The 24,107-nt window shown below is 38.8% G+C and overlaps 1 protein-coding gene across 1 annotated transcript in view; it reads left to right on the plus strand.

Annotated features, from left to right (window-relative positions):
* The window catches only part of BIRC6 (baculoviral IAP repeat containing 6), a 322,387-nt gene that overhangs the window by 102,715 nt on the left and 195,565 nt on the right, over window positions 1–24,107 (plus strand). Inside the window, 10 exon segments of the mRNA XM_037895446.2 lie at window positions 82–213; window positions 2,920–3,135; window positions 8,999–9,182; window positions 9,659–9,814; window positions 12,400–12,533; window positions 13,989–14,142; window positions 15,175–15,291; window positions 15,963–16,117; window positions 17,144–17,270; window positions 20,469–20,579. Coding sequence (XP_037751374.1) covers window positions 82–213; window positions 2,920–3,135; window positions 8,999–9,182; window positions 9,659–9,814; window positions 12,400–12,533; window positions 13,989–14,142; window positions 15,175–15,291; window positions 15,963–16,117; window positions 17,144–17,270; window positions 20,469–20,579 — 1,486 coding nt within the window.

Raw genomic sequence — 24,107 nt, forward strand, 5'->3', positions numbered from 1 at the left:
TTACTATCATATGAAAATACTGATCCTTTTCACATCTTATTGCTTAATTTTTTTGTTTTTCCTATTAACATTTTCTTTTAGCAACTTAACTTATTAAAAGCAAAACAGAAGGCTTTGGTGGAACAGATGGAAAAAGAGAAAATACAAAGCAACAAAGGATCATCATACAAACTTTTAGTAGAACAGGCAAAACTAAAGCAGGCTACTTCAAAGGTATGATGTTCTGAAACTGCAGTTCACTTGTTGTCTTTTGTGTGAAAAGACCTGTTCCTGCAAAATCATTTTTGTCCTGGGTTGACTTTATACAAAAAAGTGTTTCATTCTGGCTCTTATCAAGGCTGTTCTGTTTGTCGAATTCAGCAGCCATCTGTAAATGTCTGGCTTGGGAAAAATGTTTTGGTTGATTCTGCTCCAGGCACCTTTTAGCTGATCATAGCCAAAATCACCAATAACCTAGAAGTGTTTGTAGTGTCAAACTAGTCTATAAAACACAGTAAGCACCTGACAGCACTTGTCTATAAAGAACTGAAAGTGTGCTTCATATGGCTAACTTATGAGTGTGGTGTGGTGTTTTGTTTTGTTTTGTTTTTTTAAAGGAAATTGTCTTGGGTGAGTAGCCAAAAAGTAAGCATGCCAATCCTCCTCCTCCCAAAGCAAACAAATGCTGTATTGAAAACACTTGTGCTTATTTTTATGAAGTTTAGCTTTCCACAAGTATGGTTGCAACATATAAATCCTTGCTTCTTGTTATGAGCTCTGGATACTGGGGATGAAAACAAACCCAGGCATGCTCGGAGAACAATCTAGTAAACTTCAATGCCTTGTCTGCCAACTGAAATGGCGCAGGCAGTATGGACATTCCTGTGAGCATAAAACAAGTAGGACTCACTTTATAGATACCAGACTTGAATATCCATTTAGATTTTTACCTTTGGAAATCTTTAGGCTTTGGAAATCTTGTTACCTATTAGGACTTCTGAAAGTCTTTAAGGGATCGTAGATGCATAGAGGTTATAAAGAGAAATAAGCATGCCACTTTATAATTACCATTGGAAAAAGTAGGGTTAAAGAAACACTAGCAAATTTTATCAAGTGCTGCGTTTTCACTAACACTCCTCTTTTGTCATGAATTTCACTTTCCTGCTCTTTTTGCTCTATTCTTGAGTTGTCTCTTAAATGAAATAGACTCTTCTACAGCAGCAATGATAAACCACTTCCCTCCTTGCAGAGGTTACCATGTAGTCACTTTTCCCTTGCACAGTAATGGAAGGGCCAGAAAGATTTTGCAGTTGGAACAGAAGGAACTCCATAGGTGATCAGGGGAGGGGAATAGTAGGCCTGCTAGCGAACTCTTACAGAGGCTGAAGGAACTCAGCCACTGATCCAACTGTGAAGCAGGTAAGTGAACTGGTTGGCCAATCCTGGAATTGAAGACTCAACAGTGGAGTGCAGCAGGTTTTATAAGTCAGTGGCACAGTTTTAAACACCTGCACTGCCGCACTGGCTGAAATATGCTGTTGGTTAAAGCTGTGTGGGATTCACTTTACAGCAGTCCTGCTTGTGTAGAAAATATGTTGCATTAAAACCTTCCACATTTAATATGATCTTTATTAATACCTATCGATTGTGTGTATGTACATACATGTATATGAAAAATTACAAAATTATGCAATTTTGACCACATCACCTGCTAATCAGTGCCATCAGTGACAACTTAAGGCATTCCAAACTTGGTAGTAGCTTCAAACAGCTGCCATGCTTATTTTAAAAATAAACAAAACCCTGTCCAGACAAAGATTTCCTTCTATCTCCACTCCCGCAAAAAACAAAAACAAAAAAACCCCTGCAGCCAAAAGACAGTGACCCTTGCTCACTCTGGGAAAAAAAGATGGGGGGATGAGGGGCGGTACTGTTAAAATAGCACAGGATTCTGCCCAAACAGTGGCAAATTGAAGGTATCCAACTTGCAATTTTTTAGTACTAGAAATTACAACTGCAGACTGTTGATTACCATATAATCAATCCCAAAGAGAGAGGCAGGAATTAAGCAATGGAAGGGTGGTCCACGGGGTGTACAAAGTGTGTGACACAAGGTTTATACAGTGTAACAAAGAATCCTTGATTGTACGTGTCAAGAAATAATGTCTGTAGGTTTTCAAATAGCTTGAGTCTTCAGTATTTTGTCTGCCACCAGCATGCACATGTTTACTTCTCTTTGTGCAGGGTAGTTGAGGCCCTGTATCTCTGCAGTTCCAATTCTTTAGCCACTAGGAAAGAACTGAGAAGTCAGTATTCTTGATGGGTTATAAATTTCACTTATAAATTACTACTGTGTCTGAGTACTATACATCTGAATTTGTGGTAGCTAAGTATCCATGAACAGGTGTAGGAATATGAAAAAATAGTATCAATTAAGAGTTAAGTTTCTAAAACAGTTTTTCTGTAAAGTAAGTATACAGAATACACAATGGTGTTGAGAGCTCTGTCAGACTCTAGAATATCTTTGAGGATGTGAGTATGACTACAGTCTTAGTCATTGCTTGGTTCTGTTTAGGCTGAAACTGTAGCAAAAGGAACTGAACCCATGGTAGTTTAATACAATATTACTAAATTCAATCTAAATAAATTTTTAAAAAGCTACGCCGTAGTATGAAAGTCGATTGACCCTTGTGTAAGATTAACTGCATTACACACTTATGGTTTTGTCACTTGAAAGCAATGCAACCAACCCAAATTTATGCCACGTTCCCATAAAATCTTAATATAGGTCCAATATGAGAATGTGGGATTCTCCATTATTATTAAAAAGTTCTAGGGGTACTGTTAGATTTTTCCAACTCCTGATATGCTTACATTCAGAAAATGGGCATTTTAGTTTAAAATTTAACACTTGTTTTATATTGGTTTGTAATTATGCAGCATTTCAAGGATTTAATACGCTTACGTCGGACTGCAGAGTGGCCTCGTTCTACTTTAGACACAGAAGTATCGACGACAAAGGAAACCCCAGAAATTGAGCCACTTCCATTTACTCTGGCACATGAACGTTGTATCTCAGTAGTGCAGAAGCTGGCACTCTTTCTTTTGTCAATGGACTTCACTTGCCACGCAGATCTACTGCTGTTTGTTTGTAAGGTAAACAGAATGCTACAAAAGTAGGTAGTGGGGTTGTTAAAGTGAAGTTCATTTTTTATCAAAAATTATCCTAAAGTATGTGGTATGAGCATGTATTCTTTCAGCGTAGTATTGATGAAAATATCTCTCAGATGCTACTTTTAGCTTTTTCTTGAGGATACATTAAAAATACTTATTATTGAATTTGTAGTGATCCCTAGTAGTCTGTTTCCCATGTTTTCCAGTTTTTGAACGTTACATAATGGAATTATGTTTGCAAAGTATCTCCTACAGAGCACCATTTTAAAAGATACTTTTACATTAGTACAGTTTAGCTAGAATAAATTGGTGCAAGTAAACCTAAGACGGGAACAATTTATCTACTTATTTTAGCTCTACACAACTTTATGGATGGTATACTTTGTTCATACTAATAATAAAGGAGAAAGCTGTTACTTTTTTTTTTTTCAAACTGTATGATCAAATACACATAACTAACTAGTACATTAACAACTAGTAACATTATTACAGTAAGTTATAGCCTATTTTCCTTTAAAATAACCTACTTTAGAGCACTGTCACTTGCAGTAGGAAAGTTCTCCATACAAAATCAGTTAGGTGGGTCATGTTTTGGCTTAAAATAAACATTTCATATAAAGAACATACTCATTTCATTTTAACTGCAGACAAAAGTAACCAGGAGGCTTTTGAAGCTTTCAGATGCCTCATTTTAGCTTTTGTTAAGCATATTGTTTCAGTTTTACAACCAGAACTTGGATGCAATCTATTGCATCTGTTTGTGGTTGTTCCTTGAGGCTTTCTGAAACTTTTTTAGAATTGCATAATTAAAACTGACCTTCCCACCCTTTGGAAACATTTGGACTGCACCTCAGTTTGTTTAGATACCAGATCCAGTTTAGTTTTATCCACAGGCTCCAGGACTTGACCAGGCTCTTTCCGTTCTTGTGTCAGATTCTCAGCCAGCAGATGTGCAAAGAGAATAGCAATCCAGTGCTGCTGTCTTCATTGTGATCCTAACCTTCAAATCTGATTTTAGAGTAGTTGTAAGCAAAATATTTCTTTTTTTTCCCCCTGGCTCAAGAAAATTGAAACATTGGGTGCTTTGTTCCTTGAAAGGGATTAGCTGCCAAGCCCATTCTTTGTTTCCTTCTCCTTCATTATCATGGATCAGGCCAAATGGAGGAAGCCGAAGAGCAAGAAGCCCTTCTCAGGAGCAACAGAAGGAGAGCTCTGCTGTGACTGCTCCAGCCTATGGACCACCTTCTCTGCAATGAAAAGAGGCTCAGTCAATACAGCTTGTAGGTGGCCCCCAACTATTCTTCCTATCAGCAGGCCAAAGTCCCCTAGTTGCCTCTACAAGGGCAGATGATGAGATTCAGCAAACTGATTCCCCAAACATGGACTCCTCATGGATAAATCAAGAACCTGAGGTGGAGTTTTGAAATTAAATGTAATTGGCAGAGCCCTGGTTTCTTCTTACTCCACTTAAGAGGAGCATCTGTGCTGCTTTTGGAATGTTCACCTGTATTTTCTCTCCAGCTGACTTTCAGAGGATGAGGAATGTGCGGATTCAGGGATCCTATATCTACATAGGCTAGGATCCAAAAGGGCACACTAGACAAGAAGAAGCTGGTCCCTGTGGGACCAGTTTCCCATTAAAAGGCAAAAGAAACCCAAGTGGCACAGAAAAAAGCCCCAAACTGCTCCAGACCCTAACCTCCTTTCCAAGATCTTTAGCTTCACATTTAATGAGAGAGCTCCAGGCAAACAGAGGCTGAGCTGGCTAAAGCCAAGGAGAATAACTCCAATCAGAAACTAAGGATTTGCTCTTCCCTTCTATTTCTTCTTCAGAGAAACCACTAGAAAAGTGGGAAAATTCTTACAAAGAGCATTGTTGGCAAGTTCTGAAGAAGTACAGAGTCATAGAGCCATCCGAAATTCTCTTTCTCCCTCCCCATCTTCTGTAAGACTGATGAAGCAGAGGCATCCATGGCAATTCCTATTGAGGATGATTTCTTTCAATGAGACCCCATGGGCAAGAAGATAGAATCCATCCTTAAAAGATTTTGAAAAATCTTCAGCAGCTCTTGGAGCCTCTCTGGCAACCGTGTACTTTGCCATAACTATAGTGTCCTGATGCAACAACCTAGAAAGTCATGGCCTCAGGACAACAATGAAGTCAAATCAATGCCAAAAGAATCTAACCGCATCATTTGTAACATTATGAATCTGTGGACTCAGGAGGTGTAACAGTAAGAACCGGTTAACTCAGAGACCAAATGCATCCCTGTTTCTCAGGCTTGTTAAAAGGATAAACTTCAATTTGCAAATGGGGTATAGGAATATATAAAGGTTAAGTGACTTTCCAAATGAAAGAAGAGTTTTTGTTAGAGATGGGTATTTATTCCAAATCTCTTGAGGCCTGATCTTGCACCTAAAACTTAGGATGACCTAGCTACATTGCTCAGGGCTGTGAAAAATTTACTGCCTCTCAGAGAAGTGGATTACCTACATTGACAGAAAAATCCTTTCCATCAATGTAGGAAGCCATCTACACTATGACACTTGTGACAAAGTTCCTGCTCTACCTTGGTGGGTCTTGTGCTTATTGGCGGATTTGCTTGCCTTGGAGCTTCACGGCAGCCCTTAGCTCAGGAAAACAGCCAAGCTCACAGTTCTGGTCAACTCCTCCTGTGTCTGACCAGGAGTTGGGAGGATTTGGGGGGAAGCCGGGCCCGCCCTCTACTTCGGGTTCCAGCCCAGGGCCCTGTGGAATGCAGCTGTCTAGAGTGCCTCCTGGAACAGCTGCGCGACAGCTACAACTCCCTGGGCTACTTCCCCATGGCCTCCTCCCAACACCTTCTTTATCCTCCCTATAGGACCTTCCTCCTGGTGTCTGATAATGCTTGTACACCTCAGTCCTCCAACAGTCTGCGTTCTCACTCTCAGCTCCTAGTGCCTCTTGCTCCCCACATGCACACCACAGACTGAAGTGAGCTCCTTTTTAAAACCCGGGTGCCCTGATTAGCCTGCCTTAATTGATTGTAGCAGCTTCTTAATTGGCTGCAGGTGTCCTAATCAGCCTGTCTTGTCTCCAGAAGGTTCCTGATTGTTCTGGAACCTTCCCTGTTACCTTACCCAGGGAAAAGGGACCTACTTAGCCTGGGGCTAATATATCTGCTTTCTATTACTCTCCTATAGCCATCTCGCCCAACCCTGTCTCTCACTACAGCGGCACAGCTGCAACGCCATAGCTGCGCTGCTGTAGCAGCTGTTGTAGTGTAGATATGTCCTTAAACTCAGTGCTGTAGCAACAAGGCCATTCTTCCTCTTTATAAATGGTATGGGAAAGAATCTTCTTTTATTTCTGGGGCAAGAATTAGACTTGGGATGCTACAGGGAAACCCAGATCAGGTAATAGGTCCAAACCCTAGTGTGAACAGTTAGAGTAACTCCAGTCAGGTGTGTTTTTATCCAGAAATAGGCATATGGACAGAAGTGGCTCTGTAATGCTTTTTTCTCCAGCATACGTAATGTTATCGAGCATAGCTTATTTGTATCCAACCATCTCACCAGCCAAAGATGGGACCCAATGATTAAAGATGCAATGGTTAGATTGCCTGGACCCACTCTTTCAAATCACAGAAGGTGACACTGAGCCCTTAATTCTCGTGAGATATATAAATTGAGTCCTGTGCTATTTACTAGACTCCAGTTTTTACAATAGAACCAAATACTGGGAAAAGGTGTTCTACCTGAATAAGTCAGTGCTCTAGCCATTAGGCAAATAATCTTAACCAGCCAAAGCACTGGAAGGTGTATTCTCTCCAAACACAACTAAATACAGGGTTTTGCGTACACTCATTTTTGATGGTGACATAAGATCCCAAGCTATTCTTTCCAAGTTAAACTCCCCTTTCTATACTACTTAGGAGAGAATTCTCCTGACACTTTGTCCAAGTCTTCAGTGTGCTCTGGAGAGATTATGGTGTAACTAGATATTGATAAAGCTCTAAAGTTTTATATTAAGTGTTGCATACAAAAACTAAGGAATATTTAGGTTGCAAAGTCAAGCACCTAAAAATTAGGGAATCACTGATCTAGGAGGCTGTGTTAAGGATTCACAGGTAACTGTAGTGCATGTTCATTATGAAAGTCTTTAATTACAGGTTCACATACTATTTTTTCCACAGCACCTCTGATTCTTTCATTGGTCAAGTAATAACACTCTTACAATTAAGCCATATTTGGGTGGATTTTTATATTTCAGCACAAGGCATGTCTTTGACGGGATTCCCTGGCAAACTTCAATCCCTTCTTCAAAGCCTGGAAGTGCTATAATTGTTTCATTGAGCAACTTTAAGAATTTAACACTGGAAAACATTTTTCAGTAACCTTTTTCTCATAAATAGCCCAACAGCTTTTGTTGAAATTTTCTTAAAACTCAGTCTGGCATTGAAAATTTTATTCCAGACTGTTAGTTTGACAACGTTACAAGCAATGGAAAACAGGGTGTCTATTATAATGTAAAGTAGTAGGCAACCTTGACTATGGGTAGTTCTGCTAGTTCTGCCTATAATATGTATGCAGCGTTGTTATAGTCATGTTGCTCCTAGGATATGAGAGAATTTGGTCCAATAAAAGATATTTCATAGAAGATTAGGATTGCAAGAGACCTCAGGAGGTCATCTAGTCCAACCCCCTGCTCAAAGCAGGACCAATCCCAACTAAATCATTTAAGCTAGGGCTTTGTCAAGCCAGGCCTTAAAAACCTCTAAGGATGGAGATTCAACCACCTCCCTAGGTATCCCATTCCTAGTGCTTCACCACCCTCCTAGTGAAATTGTTTCCTAATATCCAACCTAGACCTCCCCCACTGCAACTTGAGACTATTACTCCTTGTCCTGTCATCTGCCACCACTGAGAACAGCCTAGCTCCATCCTCATTACTTTGCGTTCATTAGATGTGGCATACTAGAATGGAAAATTTTCTAACTCAATGACATCTAAATCCTTTTTTTTTTCTTTTCTGTTATATTCACAACTGCAAGGAGTCTTTGAAATCTTTTCTCATAAATGGACCTCTTCCCCTAGCCTACTCCGCCTAAAATTTCTTTTGAATTTCTTGTACTATGGCTTCTTCTGGGTCCATGTCTGAAGTTAAAACAGTTGAATACTGTTTAATACTGAGCCTAATAATGAGAATTGAGTGTTTCCATAAAACTTTGGATGTACTCGCCCGGTTTGAAAGTATAAGGTGCATGGCCACACCCTGGAGCCACTTGAACAAGTCTGAACTGCTTCTGGCATTTATAGGAATGAAGGCATTAGCACAAATGTGTCTAACTCAGGTGAAAGGAAATCATTAAACAACACATTTCCCTTTCTGTAGCATCTACTTTTTAGTACCTCACACTTACATGTCTTTCATCTAACATCCTGTGAGATAAGTATATAAACCCATTGTATTAATGGGTAAACAAAGTCATAGTCAATGGGGGAACTGTGACTTTCCAGAATTAGTCAACATTTCACTCTGTGTGTTGGAGATGGTGGTGAAAAAGTGAAGTACTACTAAATCTGATGCATCAAACAATAAAATGGAAATATGAGTGGTATAAATAAAGTGGGATATATGCAATATAGAGTTTATTGCCACTTTTTTGGGAAGACTCATTATTTGAGACGTAGTTACTCATGACTGTCATCCCGAACTTGGAACAATAAATCTTGACATTACATTTACAAAATCAACTTTGCTGGGGTGTTGTGTGCATGTTGTTTGTTTGTTGGTTTGTTTTTTGGTTGGGTTTTACTTTTTGGAAAATCAGTTAAATTGTATATTTCTCAAATTCTTTTACAGGTTCTTGCTAGAATTGCAAATGCTACAAGACCAACAATTCATTTGTGTGAGATTGTGAATGAAACTCAACTAGAAAGGCTATTGCTGCTTTTGGTTGGGACTGACTTTAATAGAGGAGATATCTCTTGGGGAGGAGCATGGGCTCAGTATTCTCTGAGTTGTATGCTGCAAGATATTCTAGCAGGTGTGTTAAAATTTAGGGTGTGTGGTGTGGTGTGTTTTTTTTTTTTTTTTTTTACAAAATGCATTAAGCTGGAATTCCCCCCCGCCCCCGTTATTTGATTCTCTGATGTGAAACATGGAAAAGTCTGCTAATGTGATTATGATAATGAAAGCATGTAGGTTTTACAAAGAAACAAATTGAAGATATTAGTATAAAATGAAACATTTAATTGAGATATTATAATTTCAAACACTGTGGCCTTCATTTTCAAAAATGTTGCATACCCAGTTTGAAACTTTTGACAGAGCTCTCGCTTTCAGAAGATGTTGGGCATATCCTTGGGGCATGATTTTCAGATGGGGGTATTTCAAATTAAGCACCCAAAATTGCAGTTCAGTTTTGAAAATTTGGATGAGTATGCTCAGATGTTAATTAGTCTTGCAGCCAGAGTACAGGCTGAACTGCTAAAGGAGTTGTCTGCTTACTGTAACGTATAGGAGAACTATTGGCAACAATAGCAGCTGAAGCTATGGAGGAAGGAGCCATGGGAGAAGATGCAGGAGCTTCTGCTGCAGACTCTGATGACTCTCTTCAGCAGTCTACAGTTCAGTTAGTGGAAACGATAGATGAGCCTTTGACACATGACATCGCAGGTGAACATTCAGGTACTATTTATATTGAAATGATGTGTAGGAAATAGAATGTTAAATTCTGTTTAGTCAGTTAACATTTTTAAATGCTTGATGTACTTGAGTCATTCTGAAGCTTGCTTAATCCTGAACTCTCACAAGCCTTCCACTGTGTAATGCACAGTAACTTAGTAGATTAGATAAGTACTTTTGTATGAATTTTAGCAAGGCATTCGAGTTTTGAGTTGTCATTTATCAGGGTCCCAAAGGTTGCAGTTAGCAAGAGGTATCCGTAAGCTTTAGCACTTACTAATTCTTAAGCATAATATTTCAACTTGGCCGCTCAATATTTTCAGCTGCACTTGTTGACACACTACTGAGAGCTCACACTCAATGTTGTTTCCTCACTGAGTTCACTTGAATAGCAATCATGACAGTATTGTATGTGGATTCAGGAGTCTGGTTCGTTGACAGTGAGCTGATAAACTAGAAATTTAACATGCTAAATGTCTACGCTCTTTCTTGGTGGTGTCTATTTAATTGTAAGTAGGTCTGTAAACTTGGGGAGCACATTGTATTTTGAAGAATAATCTGTTCCTGCGAGGAATTCATTAACACAATGGTTAATTCTTACTAAATACACTAGGAATTTAGAGAGCTATAGAACAAAACGGCAGTCTAAACAGCTTCTAGAACAGGGGTGGACAAACTACAGCCCACGGGCTAGATCCGGCCTGTGAGCCATTTTAAGCTGGCCCGCGAGCTCCTGCTGGGTCGGGCCTGCACCATGCGGCTTGGCCCCACTCCAGCCGGGGCACTGGGTCAGGAGCTGCATCATGTGGCTACTGGAAGCAGCAGCATGGCCCACTCCGAGGATCATGTGCTGCTCCATGCCTAGGAGCTCGAGAAAGGACATGCCACTGCTCCCGAGCTGCTTGAGGTAAGCGCCGCTCGGAGTCTGCACCCCTGAGCCTCTCCCCTGCCCCAGCCCTGATCCCCCTCCCACTCTCCAAACCCCTCAATCCCAGCACAGAGCACCCTCCTGCACTCCGAACTTCTCATCCCCACACCACCCCAGAGCCTGTACCACCAGCTGGAACCTGCACTCCTGCCCCAGCCCTGATCCCCCTCCGAACCCCTTTGTCCCAGCCCAGAGCACCCTCTTACACCCCAAACTCCTCATCCCCAGCCCCACCCCAGAGCCCTCTCCCCCTCCCATACCCCAACTCCAATTTTGTGAGCATTCATGGCCCACCGTACAATTTTTATTCCCCGATGGGGCCCTCAGGCCAAAAAGTTTGCCCACCCCTGTTCTAGAAGCCGCTTCCTCTTGAAGTGCTACACTTTGACTGAACAGATGTTGAGGTAGAACATTACTTCAGTTTGGTATCACATTTTACTCTTTCTAGACTCTTGGAAACAAGAGGAACACAGCAACTCTAAAGGTCTCCATGAAGCAGAGAGACCAATAATATTCATTGGAGTAAAATATAGCACTGCCCAAAGCATCATAATGGCCTTTATAAGATGAGCTAAAAATTTGGCTTGGCCTGACTTTCAAGCTGCTTCATGCACCTCTTCTTGAAAAGGTTTAATTTCTCTGTAGAGAATTAGTACTCCTGTGTAAACTCAATACTGTATTACTCTTCTAAAAATATGGCAGTGAAAAATCTTCTATGAAGAGAACTTCAACTACGTATTTCTCTATTCAACAAAAATTTCAGAATGTTGCACTAATAACAAATTAAATAGGTATTGTGAAACTATTTATTGCACATAATTTATCCAAACCTAGATTTTGGGCCTCCAACTGAATTGAGGTGGCATGAAAGGTGAATGGCAAAGAAAAAAAAAAGGCGGGGGGGGGGGGGGGGGGTTAGTGCCGCCATATCTCCCTCCACCCCCCACAGACGCACCCTGGTGATTAATAAGTCTTCCAGATTGGACCAGAACTTGAATTTTTATTTATTTTTTTTTAAAAAGAGAGATACAGCCTTTAGTGTCTTTGAAATTAATTAATTTTTTTGTGGTCGTCTTGGCACATCATAAAGAAGCAAAAAGAGTGTTTGCAAAAATGTTTTTCCTTTGTAATTTGGCTCATGACTGTGGGAATTATCTATGTCTGGAATAGAAATGAATTCTAGATTCAGGCGTAGATATTATTAGAGATATTTGTTGCACGTTAACATTCTATACTTGCTATGTCTTGCTCCGCGTATCTTACTTCCCAATAATTATTGAATTTTCAATTTAAAAAAAAACTTTTGGGTGAAAAAATTACTCTATCCTAATGGCAGCATTTTGGGTTTTTTCAACTAAAAGATTGGTAAAGGTTTTTTTTTGGTGATAGATATTGAATTCACATAAGGCACTCACTGAGACATGAGTTGAATTGCTATTTGATTTATAGTGTTTTTAAAAAAGATGAATTGTTACTAATTACAGTGTTGAAAACAAAGCAAACTGTAATCTCATTCAACAATCTTTGCTTTTACAAAATATTTTAAGTATATACAGCCCTAAAATTGGCCAGTAAGCATGTTTTAGCCTGGTTTTACAGTTTTAGCTCTGTTACTTGACAATATTAAAGCAGTTTTAATCATCCAAAGGTGCTCCACCTCTATCATCTTTGGAAAAAGATAAGGACATTGACCTAGAATTACTACAGGACCTGATGGAAGTTGATATTGATCCTTTAGATATTGATCTGGAGAAAGATCCCCTTGCAGCCAAAGTCTTCAAGGTATGGCCCACGTGAGTTTTCATAATAACTTCTACGTGTGAAACAATATAATCTCTTACCTTTCTGGTGTTTGTCTAGTGATATTTCATGGCATTAGACCTGCTTTAGCTGTATGCTGTAAAGAACAATATTTTGAAGTTGAGACAGGCTTTGACAGGCAAGAGTGTAAACACTGAATATAATAATAATTTTAAGGTTATAAAAGCAAAATATTCCACGATTATCTATGTTACAAGTCGTAAAGACAATAGAAGGGTAGTAATTAATCTCCCCACACATTCTAGATTGTAGTATTAAAAAACAAAACCTACTCCTGATTGCTTCTTGCAATTCATTTGTAACCTTATCCCTCATTGGCGTGAAAAGTTAGGATATACATTTGATGTACTCGCCCTACTGTAAAATGCATTAGCACTACTTAGAATTCCACAGTTGCCTACTTGGAGTATTAAATGAACCAGTTGCTGTGTCAATCTGTTTGGCTGCTGAAGGGGGAAAAGTGTTAAACACTATACCTTATTTCAGAGTAACAGTGTGGGAAGCTAAACATGTTTATACTAGATGCACTAAAAGTCTTTTTTGTTTTTTTTAGCTGGAGTATAAAATCAGTGTATTTTTAAATATAGTTGAAATAGACAATTACATCTTGCTGCTTTTTCTTCCATAACATTTCCAAGCTCATCCAGTTCATATCCATCCTCAAGACCCACTTCTACTATGCAGCTACAATAAATTGCCAGCTGAAAACCTGGGTAGATGATCTATGGGGACTTCTGATTTAAAAAAACTATACACACGCACAACTCGGCTACGTTAATACATGCTTTTATTTTATATCCTCCATCCTCCTTCCTTTTGCTTATTATACAAACCATTGCTTATTGTCGTAAATTAGATAGGAAGCTCTTTGGGGGCAGACGTGGTTTTTGTCTATTTTGTACAGTGCCTTTTACACTGAAGCCTCGAGGCAATGCTGTTGTACAAATAAATTAATGTTGATATTGCACTGTATTTTTAAGAAATCATATTTTAGAGTCTCTTGTGCAAAACTGTAAATTTGAAAATGAAGGCATGGTATAATAGATATGTGCAAGATTAATTACTTATTAATTAATTATTGCAAGATTTATTACTTAAAGGTAAAAGTTGATGCCAAGATTCTGAAAGATGGGTGCCTAAAGCTAGGTTTTTTAATCTTTGTTTAGGCATTGAAATAAGTGGCCTGATTGTCAAATAAGTTAAGCACCCGGTAGCTCTCATTGGATTACCAATTTTTGAAAACCTTTGCTTGAATCTTAATGCAGCTTTTCAGTTTATGTTGGATAAAATATACTATTTACATTTCCTGTGTACTGATCCAATATCAGAAATATATTTAGGAGAAAATCTGAGATGGTTTCTATTTGTACAGCTTAAAGATGAATAATTTACGTTTTATTCTCTCATTTGGTAAAGCCTATAAGCAGCACATGGTATGATTACTGGGGTGCTGACTATGGCACTTACAACTACAACCCTTATATCGGAGGTGTTGGAATTCCTGTTGCAAAACCGCAAGTATCCACAGAGAAGAATGGATCACAGACTGTGAGTGTGTCAGTCTCTCAAGGTAAGCAAGCAGTAGGTTCACTTCAATTCTGTTGTGGAATCTTTAGATATTTTTCTAAAGTAGGTGCTTTGCTGAATAGTAATTAATGGCTACTATAATGCTGAAGTTGGCACGTGCCTTCTGCTTGTGAAATCATTAAGTGATTTAACTTTGAGGTGCACAGTTTGAAAGTTCATACACCAGAATTTCAAGTTTCACAGAAGTATAAACAAAGTTTCTTTTGCTGGCAAACCAGAGGTTCATGCAGTAAACTAGAAAAGATTATACAAATTTTACATTATAGATGGAATTAGTGTATTAGAGTGAAAGTGCATGCTGTAGTTAAGAACATAAAAACTTCAATTTCTAACTCGTTTTCAGTCACTTTTGACTTTCTGAAACTTTCACCTACTGGGTTGACATTTGCAAAGAATGATGCATTTGTTTTGGAGGTTTGAACAAAAATGGTCTAGCTGTTCTGAAGTTGTTTTTTCACTCTCCTACTCAATCCCTGCTACATTTAAAAAAAAAAAAAAAAGCATAATTTTTTCAAAGGTGCTTTACTGAACCAGAGATAAGAAGCGGACAGTGTTGCAGGGAAAAGAGCCTTCAGTAAGAAGTACCTCACTTGTTATTTTGGAAACTGGTTCTGATTCCAGAATTATGACCCACTGAAAAATGGTGCTTGCACACATGCTCGGTACATGAGTAATTGTGGAAGGGGCAGCCAAGTGAGAAGTGAAGTATACTTTTTTGCACTTCAGTGTTCTGTTAATCAGTAGCTGAGAACACACATTTACAGATTACTTCAAAATTTTTGATACTGCTGTTCTGAGTATACATGTCTAACACTCGCCGCCATCATAAGGAGCAGTGAACCTATTCACCAATTATAAAAAAAAAAATATGTTTTGGCAGTTGCTAATGTTGGATATGTAGCTGTGTTGATCTCACAGTAGATCAAGCAGTGTCTTTTTGTTCAATCTTTAAATACATTATAATCCACATGTTTGTTTGATATTCAAATGTTACCTTGTATGCTGCTTTCTATAGCTTTGGATGCCCGTCTAGAAGTTGGACTGGAACAGCAAGCAGAGCTGATGCTGAAAATGATGTCTACTCTAGAGGCTGATTCCATTTTGCAAGCATTAACAAACACGTCGCCTACATGTAACTATACATTGCTAAATCTTTCTCTTCACTTACTGACCATGAATTTCACTTAAAACTTGTTTTCTTGTTAAGGTTAACTTCAGGATTCTCAAATAATTTTGTAAATTGATGATTCAAGTGGGGATACTAAAAAATAAGTGAGTCATTTTACAAAGTTGTGAAATATATACCATCATTTTCTACCGCTGTAAGTGAAACACTATAAAGAAGAGGAGTGGGTTTCATTCAGAGACTCTAGTTGAATAAAGACATGTTCAGTGAAGTCTTTACATTTGTTTTCAAGAGCTTGATTGTTGGCTGTGATTAAACAAAGTGGAATACTCCCCTTTGGAATGGGACTGTGTGGAATGCTTAAAAGGGAATTCTCAATAGTCTGTTTGACTGTAGTGCACAGCAGAACCATAGAGCTTCTGTTGGCCAATAGCTTTGAAAGTCCATTTCAGTGGGGTCATGCCCCAAATAGTGAATGTAAAGAGCTTTACACCTGTCACTCAAGCACACCCTTTCAGGTTTCTGTAACCAGTAGTATGGTGACTTAAATACTGTATCAAAGATGTGACTATAACATGAAAAAATCAGTACTGGATAAGAAAATATAAATATTTTTTGCCTAGTATAACTTTTTTCCTACAAAAGAATTCATGAAAAAACTTGATTTAATTTTTTAGTAACTCAGTCTCCTAGTGGAACAGATGATTCATTGCTAAGGGGATTACATGCTGCTAACCAGACCAACCAGCTGATCATACAGTTGTCCTCCATACCTATGCTGAGTGTGTGCTTCAACAAACTCTTTTCCATGCTACAAGTCCATCATGTTCAGGTATGGAATTATGAACTTTCAGAACTTTGGTTAATACAGTACTTATTGCTAATATTGAGAGAGGAGTGTTACATTTCCCCATATTCAGAGTTTTTAACTATTGAAAATGGAATGGGAAAAGACCTGTTAAGTAGATGACTTTTTAAGTTCTCATGTGCAAATAGTGATAAAATAAATTATTAGGTATCCTAAACACTTGTTTACAGAACATAACTTTTTTTAACACTTCTGTAATTAAAAACAATATTGGATCTTTCACTGTAGGACATTGGATACCTCAACTAGTGATGAATGTCACTAAAGGTTAAAATTACTTAACATTTAATGGTCCTGATTATGTAAGGGCCACACGATGGAAAAGTGGAGGCCCGTTTACATGTTTTGCCCTTGCATGTGCGCGCACATGTGCAAATTCAACAGTATGCCCATGGATACTTCGAGGCCTACCTTTCAGTTTATATGCACATTTGTAGTTACTGAGCACATTTCTGTGCCTCCCCACATCAGTTTAAATATTTAATTGAAAGTCTATTGCACTAGCAGATTTTGAATAACATAGTCCCATCATTGCTTGTGAGTAATGAAAGTCACTGGCTTTGCGCATTCCAAAAGTGATATGCTGAACTTCTGCTGAGATATCTTAAATGTTGAGATTGTCAGGCTATATGTAAACCATTCTTTTCTAAGAGAAACTTGGAGCATAGATAATTCTTAATTTTGTTTAAAAAATAGAAATAAAAAAGCCATTGCCAGACTAAAGTAAAAGTACTCGTGTACTATGTTAAGTGAAGTTTAATTTTATTGAAATTGCTGTACATCTGTTTGAAGTTTCAAAGCTCTTCTGAAGAAGATTGTGCTTCATTATGCTTGTCACCAGAGCCTGATAACAGAGAATGTAGATAAGATAAATGACATTTTAAAAATCAAAATAGTCTGTTTTTCACACTTCAAGGTGTAGAAGTACATTTCTGTTTTTGCTGATTTGTTATTTTATATCAGCTATTTATCTTTTTTTATTATTTTCAGCTTGAGTCGCTTCTACAGTTATGGCTCACATTAAGCCTGAATTCCAGCTCCTCTGGGAGTAAAGATAATGGTGCTGACGTTTTCCTTTATAATGCTAATCGGATACCTGTAATTTCTCTGAATCAAGGTAAAAATATTCTAGAATGGGATAATAGGTGTGTAAACAGCTAGAATATGATTTTCACAAGTAGCTAGTGTTGGCTTAATGCTCCCATTGAAGTCAATGGTAAAACTCTCTGCCTCTTGTTTTCCAGAGAATCCTCTGACTTTGTTTTCCTTTACATAACAAAAAATTTATTAGAACATTCTACCAGTTTGGCCTTTTCTGGAAGGGTGGAAGAAACCATCACAGGATACTGCTCAGAATTAGTATTATTAAATTTCAGTGGTTAATATGTTGCCGTTCTGTCACTTCTATTTGTTCTGTGAGGACTTTATTTGGAATGCTCTGCTTGCCGGAAGCAGGAGATATATCTGACATCCTTCTCTAGTAAATATGCTTCTGTGGCACCTTCTTCTGCCTCACTCACTCCAATCAAAGGACATGGGAGAAAATAAGGTCTTTGAACTGTTTAGTCCAAAGAAGGTGGAGACGGGAACTTTTTTCTGCTGTTCCAAGAAATAAGTAGGGCTGTCAAGCGATTAAAAAAATTAATCATGATTAATCTTGCTGTTAAACAATAAAAATACCATTTATTTAAATATTTTTGGATGTTTTCTACATTTTCAAATATATTGATATCAATTACAACACAGAATACAAAGTGTACGGTGCTCACTTTATATTTTTGATTACAAATATTCGCACTGTAAAAAACAAAAGAAATACTATTTTTCAATTCCCTTTATACAAGTACTGTAGTTCTAGCTCTTTATCATGAAAGTTGAACTTACAAATGTAGAATTATGTACAAAAAAACCTGCACTCAAAAACAAAACAATGTAAAACTTTAGAGCAGGGGTGGCCAACCCGAGCCTGAGAAGGATCCAGAATTTACCAATGTGCATTGCCAAAGAGCCACAGTAACATGTCAGCAGCCTCCTATCAGCTCCCCCCACCCCCAGTGTCTCCCACCCGCCAGCAGCACCGCCGATCAGCACCTAACTCTCCATCCCTGTGCCTCCCACCCGCCGCGATCAGCTGTTTTGTGGTGTGCAGGACCCTTGCGGGGCGGGGAGGACGAGGAGCCGCAAGGGCACAGCAGACTAAGGGGAAGGAGTGGGGACCTTGGGGGAAGGAGTGGAGTGGGGCCGGGGCCTTGGGCAGAGCCAGGGATTGAGCAGTGAGCACCCTGTACCACATTGGAAAGTTGGCGCCTGTAGCTCCAGCCCCGGAGTTGGCACCTATGCAAGGAGCCGCATATTAACCTCTGAAGAGCCGCATATGGCTCCGGAGCCACAGGTTGGCCACCCCTGCTTTAGAGCCTACAAGTTCAATCAGTCCTACTCCTTGTTCAGCCAATCGCTCAGACAAACAAGTTTGTTTACGTTTGCAGAAGATAATGCTGCCTGCTTCTTGTTTATAATGTCACCTGAAAGTGAGAACAGATGTTTGCATGGCACTGTTGTAGCTGATTACGGGTTCTGCTCAATAACAATCCAAAGCAATGTGGACCGACACATGTTCATTTTCATTATCTGAGTCAGATGCCACCAGCAGAAGGTTGATTTTCTTTTTTTGGTGGTTTGGGTTCTGGAGTTTCCGCATCAGAGTGTTGCTCTTTTAAGACTTCTGAAAGCATGCTCCACACCTCATTCCTCTCAGATTTTGGAAGGCACTTCAGATTCTTAAACCTTGGGTCGAGTGCTGTAGCTATTTTTAGAAATCTCACGTTGGTACCTTTTTGTGTTTTGTGAAATCTGCAGTGAAAGTGTTCTTAAAACGAACACGTGCTGGGTCATCATCCGAGACTGCTATAACATGAAATATATGGCAGAATGTGGGTAAAACAGAGCAGCAGACATCCAATTCTCCCCCAAGGAATTCAGTCACAAATTTAATTAACACATTATTTTTTTTAATGAGCGTCATCAGCATGGAAGCATGTCCTCTGGAATGGTGGTTGAAGCATGAAGCGACATATGAATCTTTAGCGCATCTGGCACATAAATATCTTGCGACGCCAGCTACAACAGTGCCATGCTAACCCCAGTTCTCACTTTCAGGTGACATTGTAATTTAGAAGTGGGCAGCATTATCTCCCCGTAAATGTAAGCAAACTTGGTTTCTCTTAGCAATTGGCTGGAACAAGAAGGTAGGATTCATTGGACTTGTAGACTCTAAAGTTTTACATTTTTTTTTTTTGTTTTTGAGTGCAGTTATGTACACTGCATTACGTATTTGTAAGTTGCACTTTTGTGATAGAGATTGCACTACGGTACTTGTATGAGGTAAACTGAAAATACTATTTCTTCATTTTTACAGTGCAAATATTTGTAATAAAAAATAAAATAAAGTGAGCACTGTACACTTTGTATTCTGTGTAGTAGTTGAAATCAATATATTTGAAAATGTAGAAAAATATCCAAAAATATTTAATACATTTGAATTGGTATTCTATTGTTTAACTGCGATTAATCGTGGTTAGTTTTTTTGAGTTAATCATGTGAGGTAACTGCGATTAATTGACAGCCCTAGAAATAAGCAGAGCATCCTTCATTCAGCCTGTAACTGCTTCCTGCCACGTTCACTAGTGAATCCTGACATGTGACCTGAAATCTCCAGTGAACATGTTATTGGGGATTTTGCTGCTGAAATGACAAACCCACAGCATATCCCGAGGAGTGGATTTTGAGCCACACAGGAAAAACGGCCTTGTCGTAGAAAAGTCTTAACCTTGCTAGCTCCTGAAGCACTGAAACAAATCAGTCACTGTCTCATTTTTTCCATTCTGTAATTCGGGGCTCTAGTTTAGTGGCAGCCTGGTATGAAGACATACCTCAAATTTTTGTAAATAATTGTGGTTAGCCTTTCTTTATTTAAAAAAACTACAGTATTCTTCAGCAAAGGTTCAAAACATTAAAGCCTACATTAATGAAGTTGCATACTTCAATCTGTTAGCTGTAGAATGCTATAATGTATTCCTTGAAAACAAAAAAATCATATTTTTTTTCATGTGCTGCCTTTGTTTATAAGATGGAAGGATTTTACATTGACATTATGAAAAATTCTACTTGTGTTAATTCATGTACAGTTTCTTTTAAATGCACAGGATTAGCATCAAAAGAAATGTAATGAACTTTCAGTGCTAATATAAGTTCCTGATTATTACCTTTTGTTAAGGGCTCAGTATTTTGAAAAAATACAGTATGTTCTTCTTTACAGCATCAGTAACTAGCTTTCTGACAGTCCTGGCCTGGTATCCTAATACCTTACTCCGGACATGGTGCCTTGTGCTTCATAGCCTAACTCTTATGACGAACATGCAGCTTAACTGTAAGTTTTCTCTGAATGTTGTTGTTGTTATGATGCTTGAAAACTAAATTACAAATGAAATAAAGTAAAATAAAAAGGTTCTTAATAAATGCAGGGTTTTTTTCAGCGGATAGGTAGTGAATTTGGTGCCATTCACCTGCAGGGTGTCTGACTCTTACACAGGATATGTAGTGACTTACTATTAATCCATACTATGGGTGATGTCACGTGTGGAATAAATAGATGATTTCAAGTATAGTTCATCTAACAAGCCTCTATTTAAAATAGGATATTCTTACTGAGCATATCTGCTCCTTTCAAGCTTACCTACTGTCTTCAGTGACACACATTTTTGCTCCATTTTTTATTCCTGTTAATACTGCAGAGTTAACAGCACAAAGAGAGGGGCTGAATTCTGTTCCTTCTTGTACGTCATCAGAATGGCATACTAAATCATTTATGCTGTTCATGTCCCCCTGTAAACAATAGGTTCTTAATGATGGCAACCTTTTTATAACTGGTGATGGAAGGGAAAACTTAGCTTGACTTTCACTCCCTTGAGCTGTCTATTAAAAATAGGGAGAAAAGAAAACCATGCAAGGTAACTTAGCTAGATTTTTTCCCCCCAACATAGTATATATCCATAGTACCTCACTACAGTGGCATAACAAGAGCTTTAAAAAAGTTTAATTGTTACATTTCTATCAATCTATAACCTTCACTGTAAATCTTTGTTTTTGTTAACTGCTTTTAACTTACTGGTTTTTTTGGTTAACATTTCTGACTTTTTTTTTCTTTCATGTGAATAGACACCCTTGTATGCTCTTCTAAATTTTTACAATGAAGTAGGGTTTGAACCAAAATGTAGTTTTATTCAGATGTTGCCGAGTGGAATGCAACTTAATTCATAAAGTTATACTTCATCAGCACACATGCAGTTACATCTACTTGATAAAATAACCCTTTAAGATATAAATATTTTTGTAACCATTTTTTGACAATCCCTTAGGTCATTCTGAATATCTGGTGACATCACTTAACAGCAAACGCAGACAGGAAATTCCAATAAATTTGTTGTCAGTCCCTTGTTGAAAGTGTTAGTGCTGATTGAGAAACTATAATTAAGTATTTCTAGGACATCCATTGCTGTCCTGTCTAAATGTCACACTAATGAATCTCTTCTAAAACACTTGATATTTTCAAAGTTCTTTACAAACTTTTAATTAACCTATGAGCCCACACAACATCCCTTTGAGGTATGTAAGCTATTTTCTTCCCCTTATCCCTTCATCTGGTGTAGAGTAATTGTTCAAGGATCTGCCATTTTCGTCTATTGGAGGTGATATTAAGGTCCACCTGCTTACCTTCTTCTCTGATACAATCCATCCATTGCTTTCTCAGCTTTCCTCAGGGTCTCCTGCCATACTATCTTACACCAAGTCCTCTTTCTTTGAGGCAGGTAAACATTGTTGTTCCCATTTTACAGATGGAGAAACCAAGAGGCTAAGTAACTTTCCCGAGGTTACCTCATGAGTAAATGGCTGTTTTGAGACTATAACCCAAGCTGCCAAACTCAGTCCCATGCCAAATCCACTACACCAAGCTGTTATGGAGTTCTTCCACTTCTAGTTCTTTTCTTTTTCAGCTTTTACTCTTTCCTCCCTCCTTTTTGACCAAAATGATGTTAGTACCCTAACTTCTCTAGCTATGGAGTTATATTTTTTGTTCATGGTGCTGCATCTGGAACAATTTGTGAGAAGGAATCCACAGAGTAGGCCTCACCTTGCAATCCTACAGGCTTCTAGTGTCTCAATTTTTCATCTTTTTGTGGAATAGGAAGAGAAGAAATTCTTTTTACTTGTTTTTTTTTTTCTTTTAGCCACAACAAACTGTCTTTCTTTTCAGATGGAGAGCCATGAGTGTCTTTTCATGATAAACATAATTTGAGTTTGGAGAGCTAGTACCTGTTTTCTGTATGAAGGCAAGAGGCCAGATCTTGCCTCTACACAAGTCGATCCAGGGCATACCAGACACACACATTTCAAACCTTGTTAGGGGAACACAATCCTTTTTATGTTAAATTTTGTAAACACTCTATCTATTGTTTTAGCAATTTACTCTGGAAATTTATAGGGCTATATGAGCTGTCATGTCAAATCTTGTAAAGATTTAAACTTTGAGAAATAACATGAGATTATCCCTTTTTTGGATAGCCTTTTGATTTGTTTTGTAATTGCAATGAGGAAATTTAGTCTTGGCTCTGAGCATAGTTTTGAGTGCATTTAGAGAGGGAGAAATGATCTAAGGTTTGACACTGATGCAAGATGGAGAGTTCAAATGGTCTGGTTGCTCAAACATGAGGACTTCATTTCATTCTTATATGTTATTGAATAACCTCTGAGCGTGTCAGTTTCTTTGAGTCGGTTCCAACAGACTGAAGGAAAGATTCTGTATTCTGTTACACAGCATTTCAATTAGTGTGTGGAAAGTCACTTTCTTCTTTGCATTTGGTCCCTGTGTGTATTCCACTGAAAGTTAAGCCACAGGCAGTTCCAGGAGCTGCTATGAAGGGCGGCGGAGGAACTCCAACTCTCCTTAGATGAAGTGCAGAATACACAGCATAAGTTCTGGGACATCCTGCAACCCACAGGCTTCAGCCAGATAGGACTTCTGGTGAACAAAGCCATACTGGAAGAGGCATGAGTCAAATGGCATACACTGGCAACCTCCTACCCCCAACAGATCTGAGAAATGTGACTTTGTCCTGGCAGAGAAAGCAGAGTTTTTTTTATTTTCCCACTTCCCTCCGAACTGCCTGGTTGCTTAGACTGCCACAGAAAGATGTAGGCAGCAATACCCAACAGTCACCACTGATAAGGAGGCCAAACATGCTGGGCAGGAAGGTGTTTACATCTACTAGCCTCCAATTTTGAATACTGAACCGTCAAGCAGTGTTAGCTAAGTATGATCTAAATTATTCATTGTTCCTAGGGACTAATTATCCCAGCGCAACAGGGCTTAATTTCAGGCCTTTATCAACGAAGGCAAGCTGGTGGTCAGAACTGCATTAGTGTCTGTGGTTGATGCAGCTGACATTGGATCAAGGTCAATGGCAACTGCTATCATGATGCGCCAGGATTCATGGCTCTCTCTTCTGGGTTTCCCAGGGAGGTCCAGAACACTGCAGAAGACTTGCCCTTCAAGACCCTATATGAGAGGGGAAAAAAGGCTGGGGGGCATATCCATGAGAGGAGGAGAAAGGCAGCCAGGACAGATCCTTTGCTGTAAAGATGACAAAACCAGCTTATAGTGCCTCTAGGCAGACAGGAGAGAATCCTCAAAAGAACCAGCAGGAAAACTTTCTTCTCTGAGTAGTTGTCCATGTGCCTCCCACTCTGTGCACGTGACCTTGCGTACAAGATCAGTGTCTTTGAATAGCAGTGTCTTTGGGGTTGCACCTGCACCTTACAGATATTTGCACCATTAACCTTCATTATTGAACTGATTAGAGGATTGATTCACATTCTGATTAGTAACTGGGAAAGCTGC

This window comes from Chelonia mydas, chromosome 3, assembly GCF_015237465.2.
Source record: "Chelonia mydas isolate rCheMyd1 chromosome 3, rCheMyd1.pri.v2, whole genome shotgun sequence".
Classification (NCBI taxonomy): domain Eukaryota; kingdom Metazoa; phylum Chordata; order Testudines; family Cheloniidae; genus Chelonia; species Chelonia mydas.